Source organism: Saimiri boliviensis, chromosome 4 (genome assembly GCF_048565385.1).
Source record: "Saimiri boliviensis isolate mSaiBol1 chromosome 4, mSaiBol1.pri, whole genome shotgun sequence".
NCBI lineage: Eukaryota > Metazoa > Chordata > Mammalia > Primates > Cebidae > Saimiri > Saimiri boliviensis.
The window spans coordinates 98,113,208-98,128,216 of NC_133452.1; the positions used below are offsets into that span (position 1 = coordinate 98,113,208).

General features: G+C 54.4%; 1 protein-coding gene across 1 annotated transcript; it reads right to left on the reverse strand.

Annotated features, from left to right (window-relative positions):
* Positions 1-1,005: 1,005 nt before the first annotated feature.
* On the reverse strand, positions 1,006-10,323 carry MLN (motilin). The gene is made up of 5 exons (XM_074397916.1): positions 10,271-10,323; positions 7,949-8,072; positions 5,727-5,843; positions 1,806-1,935; positions 1,006-1,161 (listed from the first exon to the last, which is right to left on the reverse strand). Exons 2-5 carry the CDS (start codon positions 8,063-8,065, stop codon positions 1,151-1,153), a joined length of 375 nt encoding a protein of 124 aa, XP_074254017.1. The 5' UTR covers positions 8,066-8,072; positions 10,271-10,323; the 3' UTR covers positions 1,006-1,150.
* Positions 10,324-15,009: the final 4,686 nt, after the last annotated feature.

Genomic DNA, 15,009 nt, shown 5'->3' on the forward strand with positions numbered 1-15,009 from the left:
TCCCCCGCCGTCCCCTGCGTGCCCTCCTACCGCAGCCCTCTCTCTCTCTCTCTCTCTCTCTCTCTCTCTCTCTCTCTCTCTCTCTCTATTACAGGGCGTCTTGGCAGCATTTCCTGGGAACGGGCGGCTGCTCCGGGGTTGATTAGGATATGTGCAGGAAGTGTGTGCGAATGTGCAGCGTGACCAGGGTGGGAGCCCATGCAAAGTTTGGGTGTTTCTCAGGAGAATTCAGAGTACCTCAAATGAGGGTCCCTTGTTTAGCATTGGAGTTCTTCTTCTGGTAACTACTTTCTGTGGCTAAGCCCGGGTGGAAATGCAGAATGGACACCGTGTCTAATTGCTGATAACCTATGGATGGAGGGAGCTGCAGTTCTGATGTGGCCCCAGTTTATAAATAAATGAACATTCATTAATGTAAAATTAAATTAGAATGAAATTTCCCATCCAGTTTTGTTGAGAAGGCAGAAATAAGTGGGTCGGCTGTGTAATTTTGCTGTGGATGCTGGAGCTGCTAGTCACAAGGTGATAATAATAATAGGAATTTGCTCTTTGCTCGTGCCTCCGTCCCAGATCTCAAGGCAGATATTAACACCTTGGTTTTTCACAGGCTCATTGAGGTTAAAGCGCCGGCTGGAAGTTACCCAGCAAGGGGTTGAGTGCAGAGGCCCTAAAATTCTCTGACCCATTAGACCTTGAATGTGTCAGTAAACCACAAATGGAACGAGACCTGGGAGACCTGAATTCCAGTCCTCGCTCTGTCACTGACTCCATGTGTGGGCAAAAAAGGATGTTTCCTCACCTGTCATGGAAGGGCCGGTGAGAATCTTCCAGTGGTTTGGATCTGAGTTAATATCTGAACTTAGAACTCACAAAAGGCACAGAATGCTGATGCAAAGCATCATTTACGGCCAGCTTTCTCCGAGCTTTACTTTTCCCCCCTTTTTCTCGAGACCTGAGTTTGCCCTTTGGAAATTAAAATATTAAATAAGAGTCGTTTCTGTCTATTTCATGCTTTATTTGCTGGAGGGGGATTTGCTTTGGAAAGGGTGTTTTCCTTCCAAGCCCAGCTGGCAGGCCGTGCAAATTCCCAGGGCCTCACTCAGGTGGGAGGGGCCTCCCAAATCTGTCCACCTTCTTCCCGGCGTGGCCGTCACTTGGTTGCTGGGGAAGAGCAGAGGTTTGCAGCTCAGTACCATCAGCAGGTCTGCTTATGAAACCGCCCTCTAAAACCTGGCTGCAGGTTGGAGGGAGGAGGGGGCACCAGGGCAGGCTGGGCAGGAAGGTGGGAGGTTTTGCAGGGAGCCTGGAAGCTGTCTGTAGCCTGGGGCAAGTCATTTAACCTCCCAGTTTCTCCATCTCTAACAGCACTTCCTCGAGTCTCTCCTCGCCTCCTGGGGACTATGAGAAGTAATTAGTGGCTGTTTGTCAGAGGAGATCTAGCTTTGCTCAAGTAACTCGGGCAGCCCTTGAACTGGGCAAGGCCAAATGGGGCCCAGGACTTTAATTCACAGAACGAATGGGCAGGGGGAACCCCGCACCAAGGTTTCCTTCGGAGCAATCACCCTGTGCTGGTATTTTGGGAGGGAGTGAAAACATCTGGAGCAGGGAGTGGTGTGGGTTAATGGGAACCCCGCCTGAGAACCCCCTCCCTGGAGAACTGGGACTCCACAGCCACCAGCAGGTATCCCAGCAGAGCCCAGGGAGAAGACAGCTTCACATTCTCAAGTGCAAAGCAGCCAAACAAATCCTGCCCTGAAACCCTGCCTCTGGAGTATTAATGCCAGGGTGGGTGGAAGCCAGCCTACCCGCAGAGACGCCCGCCCTCCCTGTACTGTGCTGGGGCCGCTTCTCGCTCAGCAGCCCTTCCAGGGTGGCCCGGTACTTTTCCAGCTGCCTGGAGTTCATCCTTATTCCAATTTCCACAGGAGCAGTCAGCTGTGAAATAAGGCAGTGTTAACAAGGGAGAGGTGTGGAGAGGGCCCTGAACCCCTGGGTGTCCTACAGGTGGCAGGAGGGACCCATGGGAGCCACACCACCCTGTGGACCCCCTCTAGGGATGGCTGGGAGTTCTGCCACCTTCCCCTAATTCTAATCCTGAAGGTCGCTGAGTCCTGCTGAGAGGATCATCACACCTTCCCTAATGGGGAAGTTGGGACAGGAGGGTTGGGGTCAGCAGGAATCCCGGCAGGCTTTTCTCAGGGGGAGGGAATTCACTCTCCCCTCAACAATAATAGCCAACATCATGGAGCCTCACCCATCTGCCATTCTAAGCGCTTTATATATATTAACCTCTCAGTAGCTCTGTGGGGCAGGGATGGTTAGGGTTCCCATTTTGCAGATGAGGAAACTGAGGACAATGAGGTTGAGTGATGTGCTCAAGGCCACACAAGTGGTAAGGAGCAGAGGATGAAGACGTTACGCCCAAGGGGCCTGGCTCCAGGGTCTGTGCCCAGGATCTCCAGCTCCCTTTCCTCGTGCTGTCTGGAGGCTCTCCACCAAAGGGGCAGTTGCAGCTTCAAGGCAGAGCCTACGGTGCTGATGGATCTCCCCACAGCCCCCCAGAACTTCCTGGGTCAATGGCTTTGCTGCACAAGGTAGCCGGCAGACTGGAAGACTTCTGGCCTCTCCGGAGAGTTCCCCTGCCTCCTGCCCCCAACTGGGCTCCCTGGGGTGGAGGAATTGGCCTCCTAGACCCTTGGGGGCTCGGGGTGCCTAACGGGCATCTATTTTTTATTTATTTATTATTTTTTTGAGACTGAGTTTCACTCTTGTTACCCAGGCTGGAGTGCAATGGCGCGATCTCGGCTCACCGCAACCTCCGCCTCCTGGGTTCAGGCAATTCTCCTGCCTCAGCCTCCCGAGTAGCTGGGATTACAGGCACGCGCCACCACGCCCAGCTAGTTTTTTGTATTTTCAGTAGAGTCGGGGTTTCACTATGTTGACCAGGATGGTCTCGATCCCTTGACCTCGTGATCCACCCGCCTCGGCCTCCCAAAGTGCTGGGATTACAGGCGTGAGCCACCGCGCCCGGCCTAACGGGCATCTAAAGGGCTCTCGTGGGTCCTGCCTGTGCCGTCCCTGGCTGTGGTTCTGCCTCTCCCTCTAGACTCTCTCACAGGGTCCTCACTTGAACATGAGGAGCCTGGACTGGGCAGTCCCAAAGGGCCCTCCCAGTTCTGTATGTCGTGATTCTGGGAGATGGAAAGAGCTGAGAGGTGCCTCGCCCAAGCCCCCCAGGAAGTCTTCATGGACATACCATATCTCTGGGCAACCTGGGCGTTAGTGCCTCAGACTCTGACTCAGGTGCAGGAGGCGATCTGAGTGTGCTGCCTGCCCAACAGCCGCTGGACCCCCGCCCGGCTCCCTCCGCGGGAGCCCAAGGAGTTGGGAGTGGATGTGGGGAAAGGAGCCCCACCTCACTGAGTGCGGAGGGTGGTGATAGCACCAGGTTGTTTTCTGGGCCCGACGGCACCTGGAAAGGTCACTGGCCTGTGTCCGGTAGGAGGTGGGAGTCCAGCTGGGTTCTGCCCTGACTCCTGTGTGGCGGTGACAAGACCCCTGCTCTCTGGATCTCAGTCTTCTCCCCCCTCAGGCCCCTTTATGTGGAAGCAACGCACCCTCAGGCCTGGGTCTCTCCTCCTCCATCCACACCTAGCTTGAAATGCCCTCTAGCCATGGCTGACTCCTACACTGTGTGCCTCCAGCCCTCACCTCGCTGCTCCTGAACTGCAAACTTGGATGTCCCCTTGCCCGGGCAGTGTCGCTGCTTGGATGCCCGAGAGCTTCTCAGAGTTTTCAGGCTCGATCTGACTTCCTGACCTTCCTCCTGCCATCCTGCAGCCAACGGCAGGCTTCACTGTCTCTGTGACTGGCAAATCTGCCTTTCAGGTATTCTGGCCCAAACCCTTGAAGTCGGTTTTCACTTTTTCTTTACATCCTAGATCTATTCTTTCAGCAAATCGTGTGGGCTTCTGCCTCTAAAATATTTCTAAAACCCAGCCGGGCACAGTGACTCACGCCTGTAATCTCAGTACTTTGGGAGGTGGAGGCAGGCGGATCACCTGAGGTCAGGAGTTCAAAACCAGCCAAACCAACAGGAAGAAACCCCATCTCTACTAAAAATACAAAATTAGCCGGGTGTGGTGGTGCATGCCTATAATCCCAGCTACTAGGGGGGCTGAGGCAGGAGAATCGCTTGAACCCAGGAGGCAGAGGTGTCGGTGAGCAGAGGTTGTGCCATTGCTCCAGCCTGGCAACAACAGTAAAAAACTCTGTCTCCAAAAAAAAAAAAAAAAAAAATTCCAAAATCCAACCTCTTTGCCCTGCCTTCACCTAGACCACCTGAGGCCGAACTCTCCCTCTCTCTTTCGCTATAGCAGCCTCCTCAGCGGCCTCCCTAATTCTGCCTTTGTCTTGTCCCTTCAGCCTATTCGCCCGCAGCTGGAGAGACCCCTTTAAAATGTAAATCAGATCCCATCCCTCCTCTGCTCCAAAGCCCCCCAGGGCTCCCACTTCAGCAGAGTGAATGGAGGCTCCAGTGGCCTGTGAAGTCCACAGCCGTCCCCCCCACCTCCCGCACCAGTTTCTCTGGCCTCCTCACTCTTCCTTAGTGCACCAGGCCCTTTTCTGCCTCAGGACCTTTGCACTGGCTGCTCCTTCCGCCCGGAAGGGCTCTTCCCCCAGAAACCCCTGTGGCCACGGCCTTGCTCTCTTCCGTCTTTGTGCTGCTCCTCTCTCCTAAGAAGCCTGCTGCTGCTCGGGGACTCATAACCCGCTGCGTCTCCTGGCGCCTCTGTTTCCCTCCGTGGCACGTGTCGCTGCCTGCCACGCTCCCGAGTTGGCTTGCTCTCTTTACCTTGTTTGTGGTCTGTTTCAGTCGTCCTAGGATCTTGTTTCTGCTTCCCTATGGGGTGTGAGTTCCAAAGGGCGGAGATTTTGTCTGTTCACTCCCCTGTCGCCAGTGCCTGGAACGGTGCCTCAAACCTAGCAGGGGCTCATTTCTTGATCACCCACATAAACGAGTCTGAAATAAAATAGCTCACAGGACAAACTCAGCAGCCCCCACAGTTGGCCCTGGGTGTTGAGGCCCGGGGTTGGCTCCTGGGTTTCCGTCTGGGAGGGGAGGAACTGGCGCCCTCATCACCTCTCTCCCAAGGACTGTAGCGCCTCCTGCTGGCCTCCGGCCTCCACTTGTGCTGCCCTGGCTCTAAGTGGGCTCGGGTGACTTCCCTGCGTTGAATCCCCAGTGGCGCTGCATGCAGGCCCTGCTTGAGGGGGCTGCGCTGCCCTCTGGCCCTCTCGGCTCACCCCTGCCACAAGGCCTTGGAGCCCACCAGCGCTCCTCCGCCTTTGCATTCGCTGTCCCTTCTTCTGGGAGGCCCTTGCTCCGGCTCTTTGCACAAGTGGCTCCTTCCCTTCATTCAGGTTTCAAATCAAATGTCACCTCCTCCAGGAGGCCTTCCCTGACCCATCTTGGGGACAAAGCAGCCCCCCAAACCCTACTCAGTCACTCTCCCTCCTGCTTCCTTATCTGGTGCCTAAAGTGGTTGATTTATCTCATTCAGTTTTTGGAGTCCGTCTCTCCCTATGAAGATGGACGTCTTGTTCACTGCTGCGTCCTGGGACATTCCGTGGCTCACTGTGGCTCATGGGCCCTGCCTCCTCGCCAGGCGGGGGAAGGCATGCCTGCTCTGAGCTTCTCTCCATCATCCGCATTGTCTGCTCACCTTGATCATTTTGTTTTCTTCTTCCTTGATGGGCTCCGTAGGGTCTACAGGACCTTCCTCCCCAGACCTCTGCCATATACTCAGGGATTTCTTTTGCTCTTTATTCCGTTCCCTTTCCTAGGGTCAGAGCAGAAAATTGCACAAAACCACCCTCCCTCAATCCACCCTGATGGCCCCTCCCCTGTCTCCTTCTGCCCAGGGTGCTAACTGCCCCAGGCCCCTACAGATGGAAAGAACCCCTTGCCCCAGGAGCGTCCTGCATGAGGAATCTCAGATACTGACTAGGTGGCTCATGGATGGCCCTTGGGGTTGTCCACCCACAGGTCAACTTGAAGAGGAATCCATTCCTTTGTAGTTAAAACATTGCACCCAGATTGTTACTGTTAATTAACTTAAAAAGCTGGAAATAATGGCTGCCCTCCATGCATATTAAGTGGGAAAATGTGTCTTTCTTAGCAGAGAGCCTATAAAAAAGGTAGCGAGACAGCCTAGCCTGGGAGGGCGCCGTGGGGTGGCCCAGGAACTCAGAGTCCCTGGGAGGTGATTTATAAGAGGCAAGGCAGGGTATAAATCATGGAGGAGGGAGTTTGCAGCTTCTTCATAAAATCCTGGTGCCTGACAATTATGAGGAGAAAAACCAGGGAGCAGATTAATGCACGGTGTCCTTTGTTGCCATTTTGCTACTTTATGTTCCACTGGGTTTGACTGTTCCTGTCCAGCCCCCAGTCCTGCCCATCGTACTGCTGGCCGGCTCCCCAAGTGCTGACATCTGCATTCCTTGGCTTTCTCTAATGACACTCTCGGGACTCTGCTGTTGGCCTGCCCTGAGATGTGGTGATTCTAGAACACAGGGTCATCCTGGGGAGAGTGTGCCTGCGTAGCGGAAGGTGTGTTGGGGCCTGCTGCTGCACCTACCAGTTTCCCATGTCTGCTTGAAGAGGGGGCTGGATTCAGCCTTGCCTCTGAAAAGAGCCCTGTCTACTGGGAATGTGGATCCCCCGACACCTCCCCCCACACCTCCCCCCTCACCTCCTCCATACCTCCCACTCACCTCCCCCCACACCACCCCCACACCTCCCCCCACACCTCCCCCCACACCTCCCCCCTCACCTCCTCCATACCTCCCACTCACCTCCCCCCACACCTCCCCCCACACCTCCCCCACACCTCCCCCCTCACCTCCTCCATACCTCCCACTCACCTCCCCCCACACCTCCCCCTCACCACACCTCCCTGCACAGAATGTGCAGTTGCAGACAGGCTGTGCCCCAGAGCCTCAAGACCCCTCTGGGCACTGACTCCTGTATTCATCCCTATTGGAGTCTCAGTCTCAGACAGGGTGGAGCATGAAAGTCCTCTCTTCATCTCCTTGGGTTAAAGGAACCAAATGTCTGCATAGACACTCAGCATCCTCAGAGGTCTAAAGTAAAGGCAGCAGGGAGGCAGAGCCAGCAGTTCCGTTTTCCTTAGGCTCCACTGCCTGAGTTCCATGAGGCCTGCCTGGCTCTCTTCTGGGCCCTAAAGAGGAGGAGGCTTTGACCACTGCTACACGGACCGAAGCCATGCTTCCCACCTCTGGGCGCCGGCTCCCATTGGTCCCTCGCTCCTGATCTCTCAAAGCCCCCTGCTGAGTTCCACCTTTTCCCTGCAGGCTTCCAAGCACACTGCAGCTCTCGGTGATTCTCCCTCCTCTGAATCTGAGCACTTAGCATCAGCACTGCTGATGGGCAAGTCACCATGTCCTGCCTGTGACATCTCTCTTTTGTCTTCCACTGTTAGTTAATTTTTCATATGTTCATGTCTTGGCACCCCAGCCTGCTCCCTGGAGACGGGGAGGTGCTGAGATTCTTTTGCATGCTCGGGCCCATTGCCCAGGGTGGCCTCTTGTACCGCAGAGCAGCTCAGTAAATATTTATTGGCTTGTTAATTTAAAATTTCCTCCAAAGGACAGGCAGGGGTGGGAAAGATGTTGCTCATTCGAGCCACTGACATCTCTGAGTGATGCCAGCGCAGGCACGAAGGTGGCCAGAGAGGCGGCTGGGACTGGGGGTTATCTTGGGTTCTGATCCTGCACACTTTCCTTGGTATCGCTGGCATAGATCATGGGGCGTGGTTTACCAGAAGAGCACAGTGCTTCAGAGAGACTAGCACCACGTCAGGGCTGGGCAGGGCTGCAAGCGACCTCAGCCTTGCTAGCAAGGCGGGCAGCAGGGGGCTCTTACCTGCATCCTCTGGAGTTCACCATAGGTGAAGATGGGGACAAAGGCTTCCGTCTGGGTGGCCAGCATGGCAGCTGCGTGTACCACCAGCAGAGCAGCCACAGCCTTACGGGATACCATCTTGGAGCTGAACAATGACAAGGAGCTCTTGTCACCAAGTTTGGGGTGCAGTGGCAGACTGCATCCGAGGCAGGGGCCCTCAGTTCTGGCCCATGCTCTACCTCTAGCTGTGTGAACTTGAGCCAGAGCTCAGCCTCTCTGGATGTGGGCCTGGTAGCAGAGCTTTAGCAGATGAGCTCTGAGCACCTTTCTGCCCCAGAGCGGGGGCAGCTGACCAAGCTCGGGGGAAAGGCCATCCAGCCCCCTGCCACCCACGAGGGAGGAATCATTTCATCTGTCCACTCTTCTCTTTGTTACAGGTGAGGGCTTCTGGCGTCAGCTGGGCTCACAGGGCAGGAGGAACCTCATCTTTCAGAGAAGGAACTCCTAGATTATCAGCAGAACTGTGCCCCAAGACCCAGGGATACCTCCCTGCTCCAGTGCCTATTAGAATGACAAAAGAAGTGGACCCACGAGCCCGACAATTGCTGACTGGGGAAGCGGGAAGGTGCGGAATGACTGGCAGGACGTTGGGCTGTGGTGGGCTTTTGGAGCTCAGGTCCTGCCGGGGAGCAGGTGGGACATGGTGACTGCAGGGGTGCGGAGCCTTGAGAAAGGTCCACTGGGCAGACTTCAGGCAGGGACAGGGTGGTCCTGGGGTGGGGGTGGTGCAGCCTGGCTGAGTGCCAGCCTCAGTTGACTCATTCGAAGGCAGCTGGGGCTGGAACATTGGCCTTTTGAAGCCCAGTGCTTTTCCCAATACCCCATCCACGTCGCCTCTGCCCATAAGAAGGCAGAGGAAGGCACAGGGGCAGGCCTGGGGAATGAATTGTGGGCACTACTTTCCTGCGCTGGGTGGACTGCCGAGTGCAGGGACCAAGCCTCCGAGCGGGGAGGGGAGAGCGGGACAGCCCCTGCAGCAGTAGGGGCAGGGGCAGAAGTGGTTACAAGGTTTCTGATAAAGTGCTCCCCTAGTCCTTGGGCAGCCTGGCTTCTGTCGGCAGGACAGAGTCTGCTCCAGAAAGGCCTCCGGGCGCTTTGGCAGGTGTCAGCCTGGCTCCCACTTTGAAAAGAACCTTCCAAGGCTCTGGGCTTGCCTCCTGCCTCTCAGCCAGGACCTGTCTCCTCAGTCATCTGAAACCACCCCTACCAAGCCGGACGATCCCTTTGCCTTCCTGCTGTTTCTGCCCTCTCTGCCTCCCACTTCCTATTTTCTCTTCATTTTGTTCAATCATGAACAAGAACAAGAGAGCTCAGACGGCCAAAGCCTCCCACCCCAGCTGTATGCAAATTCTCAGCAGGCTGAAAGGACCACGCACCCACTCAAGACCACCTCCCAGGAAGCAGAGGCCCTGTGCGGAGCCCCAGAGGAGCTTGAGCTGAACAGAGAATGGGTGGGGGTGGGTGGGGTGGGCCCCATCCCTTTTCCTCCCTTCTCGTTCCTGTCCTTTCCCTGAAGAGTCTCCGGGGCCCACTCTTCCCCCCAGCGGAGATGGATGTGTCACATTTATGGCGTCCCATTTCCTTCACAGAGATGCTATGGATCCTGTTTCATTCTGTTGTTTGTATGTAATTCACTCCATAGGAATCAATAAAAACTTTAAATAAAAAAAGGCAAAATCCAATTGCTGCTCATTTTCTTGATCCACCTGGCAGTCGGCATGTCACCTACATTCTCATGTGTTCTGGTGAGCTGGGGGTGGGAGGGGAAGCTTATCATTGCATGGTGAGAAGCTGACTTTCCTTTCCCATTATTAGAGATGGGAGCTTCAGCCTTCAAGTGCTCAGCTCTGCAGGAGGCTGTGCCTGGCCACCCTCCCCTGCAGCAGTCCTGGTTGGACTAGCCTGGCCTCCCCATGTGCTCTCCCTTGGGACCAGCTTTTTCTTACCTTTCCAGAACAAAGCCGCCATGCCAAGAAGGGTCCTATGCCCATGATGAGCTCTCGCTTGGGTTCTCGGCCCGCCGTGGATGTACCAGACCCACTCACAACAGTCTCTGCCTTGCCAGGAGTTGCACCCACCTGCTTCCCTCCAGCCTCCGTGCTTCGGCCCTGTCTCTGCTCACTGAGGTTCTGGGAATCAGCTTGGGCACTCAGTGTGAAGCCCAGCTGGGCATTGGAAGGCGGCAGGAGGGCCCTGAACCAGGCTGGCTCCGGCTAGCCCCACCATTCTGCTTTAGGGCTGATGCTGACCACTCCCCGCCCACTTTCTCCGAGGGCTACTTACGGCGTGCACGTGGTCTGAGTGGGTCTGGAGGAGTCTCTCTCTGCTTGTCTTCTGGTGTCGGGGCTGGTCTGACAGGCTCTTATATACCTTGCAACCCTGGGAGCTAGCCTTGGAGCCCATTAACCTTTGACCACAGCTTTGGGGGCCCTCGGGGGGGAGCCTGGATTCTTGAAGCTCGTGGAAACCCCAGGCAGGGCCGGCCACGCTAAGGGTTTCCAGGGCTTTCCTGGAAGGAACGGGGACAGCCGGAGTTCAGTGGAAGCCGGCCCCCACCCAGGTGGCATTCTCCCGTCCGCTGACCACTCAGCTGTCTCTCAGAGGTCATTTTAACAAAAGCCTTTTCTTTTTTCGTGCCTTAAATATATTACATTGGTGAGCGTCTGCAGGCCAACGCTCTAGCGATCAGATTTTCTGCTGGCCTGTCAGAACTCTGTATTAGAAAGATAACTTCTCTTCAGTCTTCCCCCTGAAGCCCCTCGTGAAAGAAAGTGTGCAGGAGTTTGTGACAGCATTTCAGTGGATTAATGAAAAGAAAACGACTGAGTCCAGACCCAGGGCTGTGTGGGGCCAGACGCCGCGAAGGAGCCGAGGAAATGCCTAGGGGTGATGGTGTGGAAGGTCTGGACGCTAGAGCCTAAATGGGGAGATGGACACCCACTGGGCAATGTTTCATGGGAATCATGCAATTCCAACAGTACCTATGACGATTCAAAGCGGGAAGAGGGAAGAGGTGACTAGGATCTGGGATCAGACCTGGCTTGCTGCTGCTGGGGCTGGCCGGGGCCATTTCCGGAGTGCGACATTACTCAGAAAATGCTTGACATGAGCGTTCTGATTAAACGCAGCAACCCCGTGAGGTGGGTGTGTTTATTTCCCCCATTCAGTAGATAAGGAAACCGAGGCACTGTTAGATAGCTCATCTGTGACTCCCCTGCAAGGTTTCTTCATACGAGGGGCAAGGCCAGACGTGGCCAGGTGCAGCAGAGGGCAGGAGTGAGGGCCTCTGGGGATCTGGGGCATGCACAGGCTTAGAATGGTGCGGTCGTGTCACAGGAGGTCCCCTGTGAGGCTGGGAGCTGCTCGGTTAGGTCTGAGTGTGAGGGCCCTTAGCAACCAAGCAGAAGGATTTAGATTTGATGGAGGGAATGGAGTATTGGGGGTCCTCATGCTACTGTGAATGGAGTATTGGGGGTCCTCATGATACCTTGAAAACATCACTCTGGAAGACCTCTACTTTTCTGGGTACCTGCGCTGGACCAGGCAGCGGCTGAGGTGGGGTACAGTCTTGGTGTGGAATCCCGAGGGTCTGGGTGGGCAGTGGCCATTTCCCCAGGAGACCTACACTGGCCAGTAGTGCCTTGCAGAGAGGCTGCTCCACACCTCCAGAGGGGCACTGCTTCTTGTCCAGGAGCCCCTGCGCAGCTGGTCCTTGGGTCTGCTCTGGGTCTTCCACTCAGAAACAAATGTTTGCAGTGCTTTAAACTTGACATAGATAACTTCTACCTTCCCCGCTCAGCGAGGGTTAATGAAAACAGATGGCAGCTGGTGTCCTGACCTCCTCGCTTCCCGCCAGCAGGGCCTCTCTGTGCAGTAGTCCACTCTGCACCCACGGTTAGAACTCAGCACATTGGACCAGTGGCTGCTGTGAGATGCACGGTGTGGCTCTGAAGTCTGAGACTTATCTCAGGAATGAGAGCTCCAAATGCCGGAGTTTGCAAAGGAGTTGCCGGCCCTTAGCCCCGGGCCTTGTTGGAGTCTTACCCTCCCTGTTTCAAGAGGGGCTTTTAGGAAGAGGTCACTGGGCCAGGCGAGGCAGCTGACACCCGTAATCCCAGCGTCTGGGAGGCTGAGGCAGGAGGATTGCTTGAAGCCCAGGAGTTCAAGACCAATTTGGAAAACATAGCAAGACCTCATCTCTACAAGAAATAAAAACAATTAGCTAGATATAGTGGCATGCACTGTGGTCTCAGCTACTCGGCAGGCTGAGGTGGAAAGATCATTTGAGCCTGGAAGGTGGAAGATAGAGTGAGCCACGATTATCCCACTGCTCTCCAGCATGGTCTACAGAGTGAGACTCTGTCTCTTAACAAAACAAAACCAAACCAAACCGAAAGACAAAGTCACAGACCTTGGTGGGGGCAGAGTAGTCCCTTGAGGATCTGGAAGTAATCTGTCAGCTTCTCAGGCTCGGGGATGCCCTGGGGGGCTCCGTCCATAAGCATGGGCTGCTGTGGTGACGTCACACCTGCCTCTCTAGACCAGGATAGGCAGAATAAAGCTCACGGGCCAAACCAGCCTGCCATTCATTTTTTTTTTTTTTCTTTAAAGCCTGTGAGCTAAAAACAGTTTTCACATTTTAAATTTATTTTTATTAATTTTTTTTTTTTTTTTTGAGACAGAGTTTCTCTCTTGTTGCCCAGGCTGGAGTGCAATGGTGCTATCTGAGCTCACTGCAACCTCCACCTCCTGGGTTCAAGCAATTCTCCTGCCTCAGCCTCTCAAGTAGTTGGGATTATAGGCATGCGCCAGCAGGCCCAGCTAATTTTGTATTTTTAGTAGAGATGGGGTTTCTCCATGTTGGTGGTCAGGCTGGTCTTGAACTCCCAACCTCGGGTGATCTGCCCACCTCCGCCTCCCAAAGTGCTGGGATTACAGGCGTGAGCCACCACGCCTGGCACATTTTTTAATAATTAAAATATCAGAAAAAGGATATTTAGTGATATGTGAATCTCATTTCCATGCTCATAAATACAGTTTTATTGGAACAGAGCCATTATTCATTTATGTGTTACCTATGGCTGCTTTTGGGCTATAACAGCAGAGTTGAAGTAGCTGTGGCAGAGACCTACGGCTCACAAAGCTGAACATATTTATTATATGGACGTTTATAGAAAGTGTTTGCTGGTGCCTGACCTCGACAGTGTCTGGAGCATGTGATAAATAGCAGCCAGATGTTACACATATCTGCTTTTTTAAACCTCATACAGCCCTGAGGTTGGTGTGGTTATTATCCCAAACTACAGATGGGGAAAACTGAGGTGGAACAACGGACCCAAGGTCACACAGCTATTCAAATGGCCAGGCCAGGATTCAAATGCAGGGAGTCTGGCTTCAGAATCAAGCTTGGTTTTGTTTTTATGTTTGTTGATTTATTGATTTTCTTACGTTGCTGTGCTCTGCTGGCCCTCGTTGTTTGGTGGGTACACATAAGGATGTTGATAGCCAGGGAAGACACGAAACAGTGGCCTGTTGCAGCTCTGCAGACCTGCCAGTCTCTCCTCCGCCGTCCCCATGAGGTCTCTGAGCACAGTGCAGCCTGAGCTGACTATTGTGATTGTGTGTTCTTGGGTTTGGAGAGGCCAGGCCTGGGCTGGGAGGAGGACTGCAGATGGCAGTCCACTGAGCACAAGGAGACATCTGAGGCCACTTCCCTAGGGCCCCTCCACAGTAGGGCTCTGAGATCTGTGCCCTGCCTCTGCAGGGCCAGTCTGGGCTCTGGTCCAGAGATGCCTCCAAGACATTCTGTCTGAGAAATGATTAGGAGCCTCCAAGCCCGAGACAGGCCTGTAGTGAGAGATGGGGAGAAGGGAAGTGCTGGGGACAGTAAATAACCCGGGATCAATTTTCTGGGTGTGAATAGCACTAAACTGGATCTCTCCCATGATTCAGTGTTTCTGACCCAAGTAATTTGCAGTATTACAGTGTGACATGTGCGGTTTGGTGTGGAAGGCAAACCAGGGTTCACGACGAACTACGCCTGCTGATGCCCAAGGGGAATGTAGACTCACAGGGGGCTCCGGGGCTCCCTTGGGGTCTCAAGCTGCTAGGAGGCAGTGGCCTCCCCACACACTCCTCTGGGCTGCAGACCATGTGGGCCAGCCCTTTGGGAACTGTCTCGCCCGGAATATGCCTTCTCTCCCTTTTGTGCGTTGGTCCTCACTGGGCATTTTCCACTGCCGCGGTTAGTGCTTTGGAAATGGAGCTGGGTGGATAACAAGCCTAATAAGCACGACTTTGTCTTTACCATGTACCTTGGCTCTCCCTACAAATGCTCAATTAGTGGCTGTTTCTTTCCTGCTAGAAACTGGACAAAAATAAAAGGAAGGCGTGATCTGATGTTCTTCATTTTCCAAGTGGGAATTGCCAGGGATATGCAGCAACCCAGGCAGAGGGGAGGCATAGAAACCTAACCCAAGTCTGGGAAAGGAAGCTGACAAAACTCAGAGGAAATGGCTCAAACCACATGTGAGCACTTGATTGCCTTTTTCTCCCACAGTGGGCAGAGGTATTAGCAGTTTAGCTCTCCTCTCCTTGTGACCTTGAAAATATTGTTTGCCGGGTACTGCCGTAACATCTTCATTAACGGTCTGGAACAGGGAAGCAACGGCATGTTAATTAAATTTGCAGATGATACTAAATTGGGAGATGTAGCAAACATCAGGGAGGACAGGGATCTAATACCAGAAGACGTCGGCAGTTAGAACTGCGTGCTGGAGAGGGCCCAGTGGGCTGCGGCACACATGTCACCAAGGCCCTGAGGACACAGGATGGAGGATATGGGTGAGAGGGAGGGACCAGCCAAGAAGAAAAGGTGCTTCTGGGGATTCCTGGGGGCTCCTGGGGGCGCGGCAGCTTGAACACTGCCTTGTTCTCCAGGTGGGTTCCTCAGAGAGCCAGAGGACAGTGGCCAGACCAAGGCAGAGTTCAGAGGAGCTGACACAGCCTAAGGATTGCAGGAG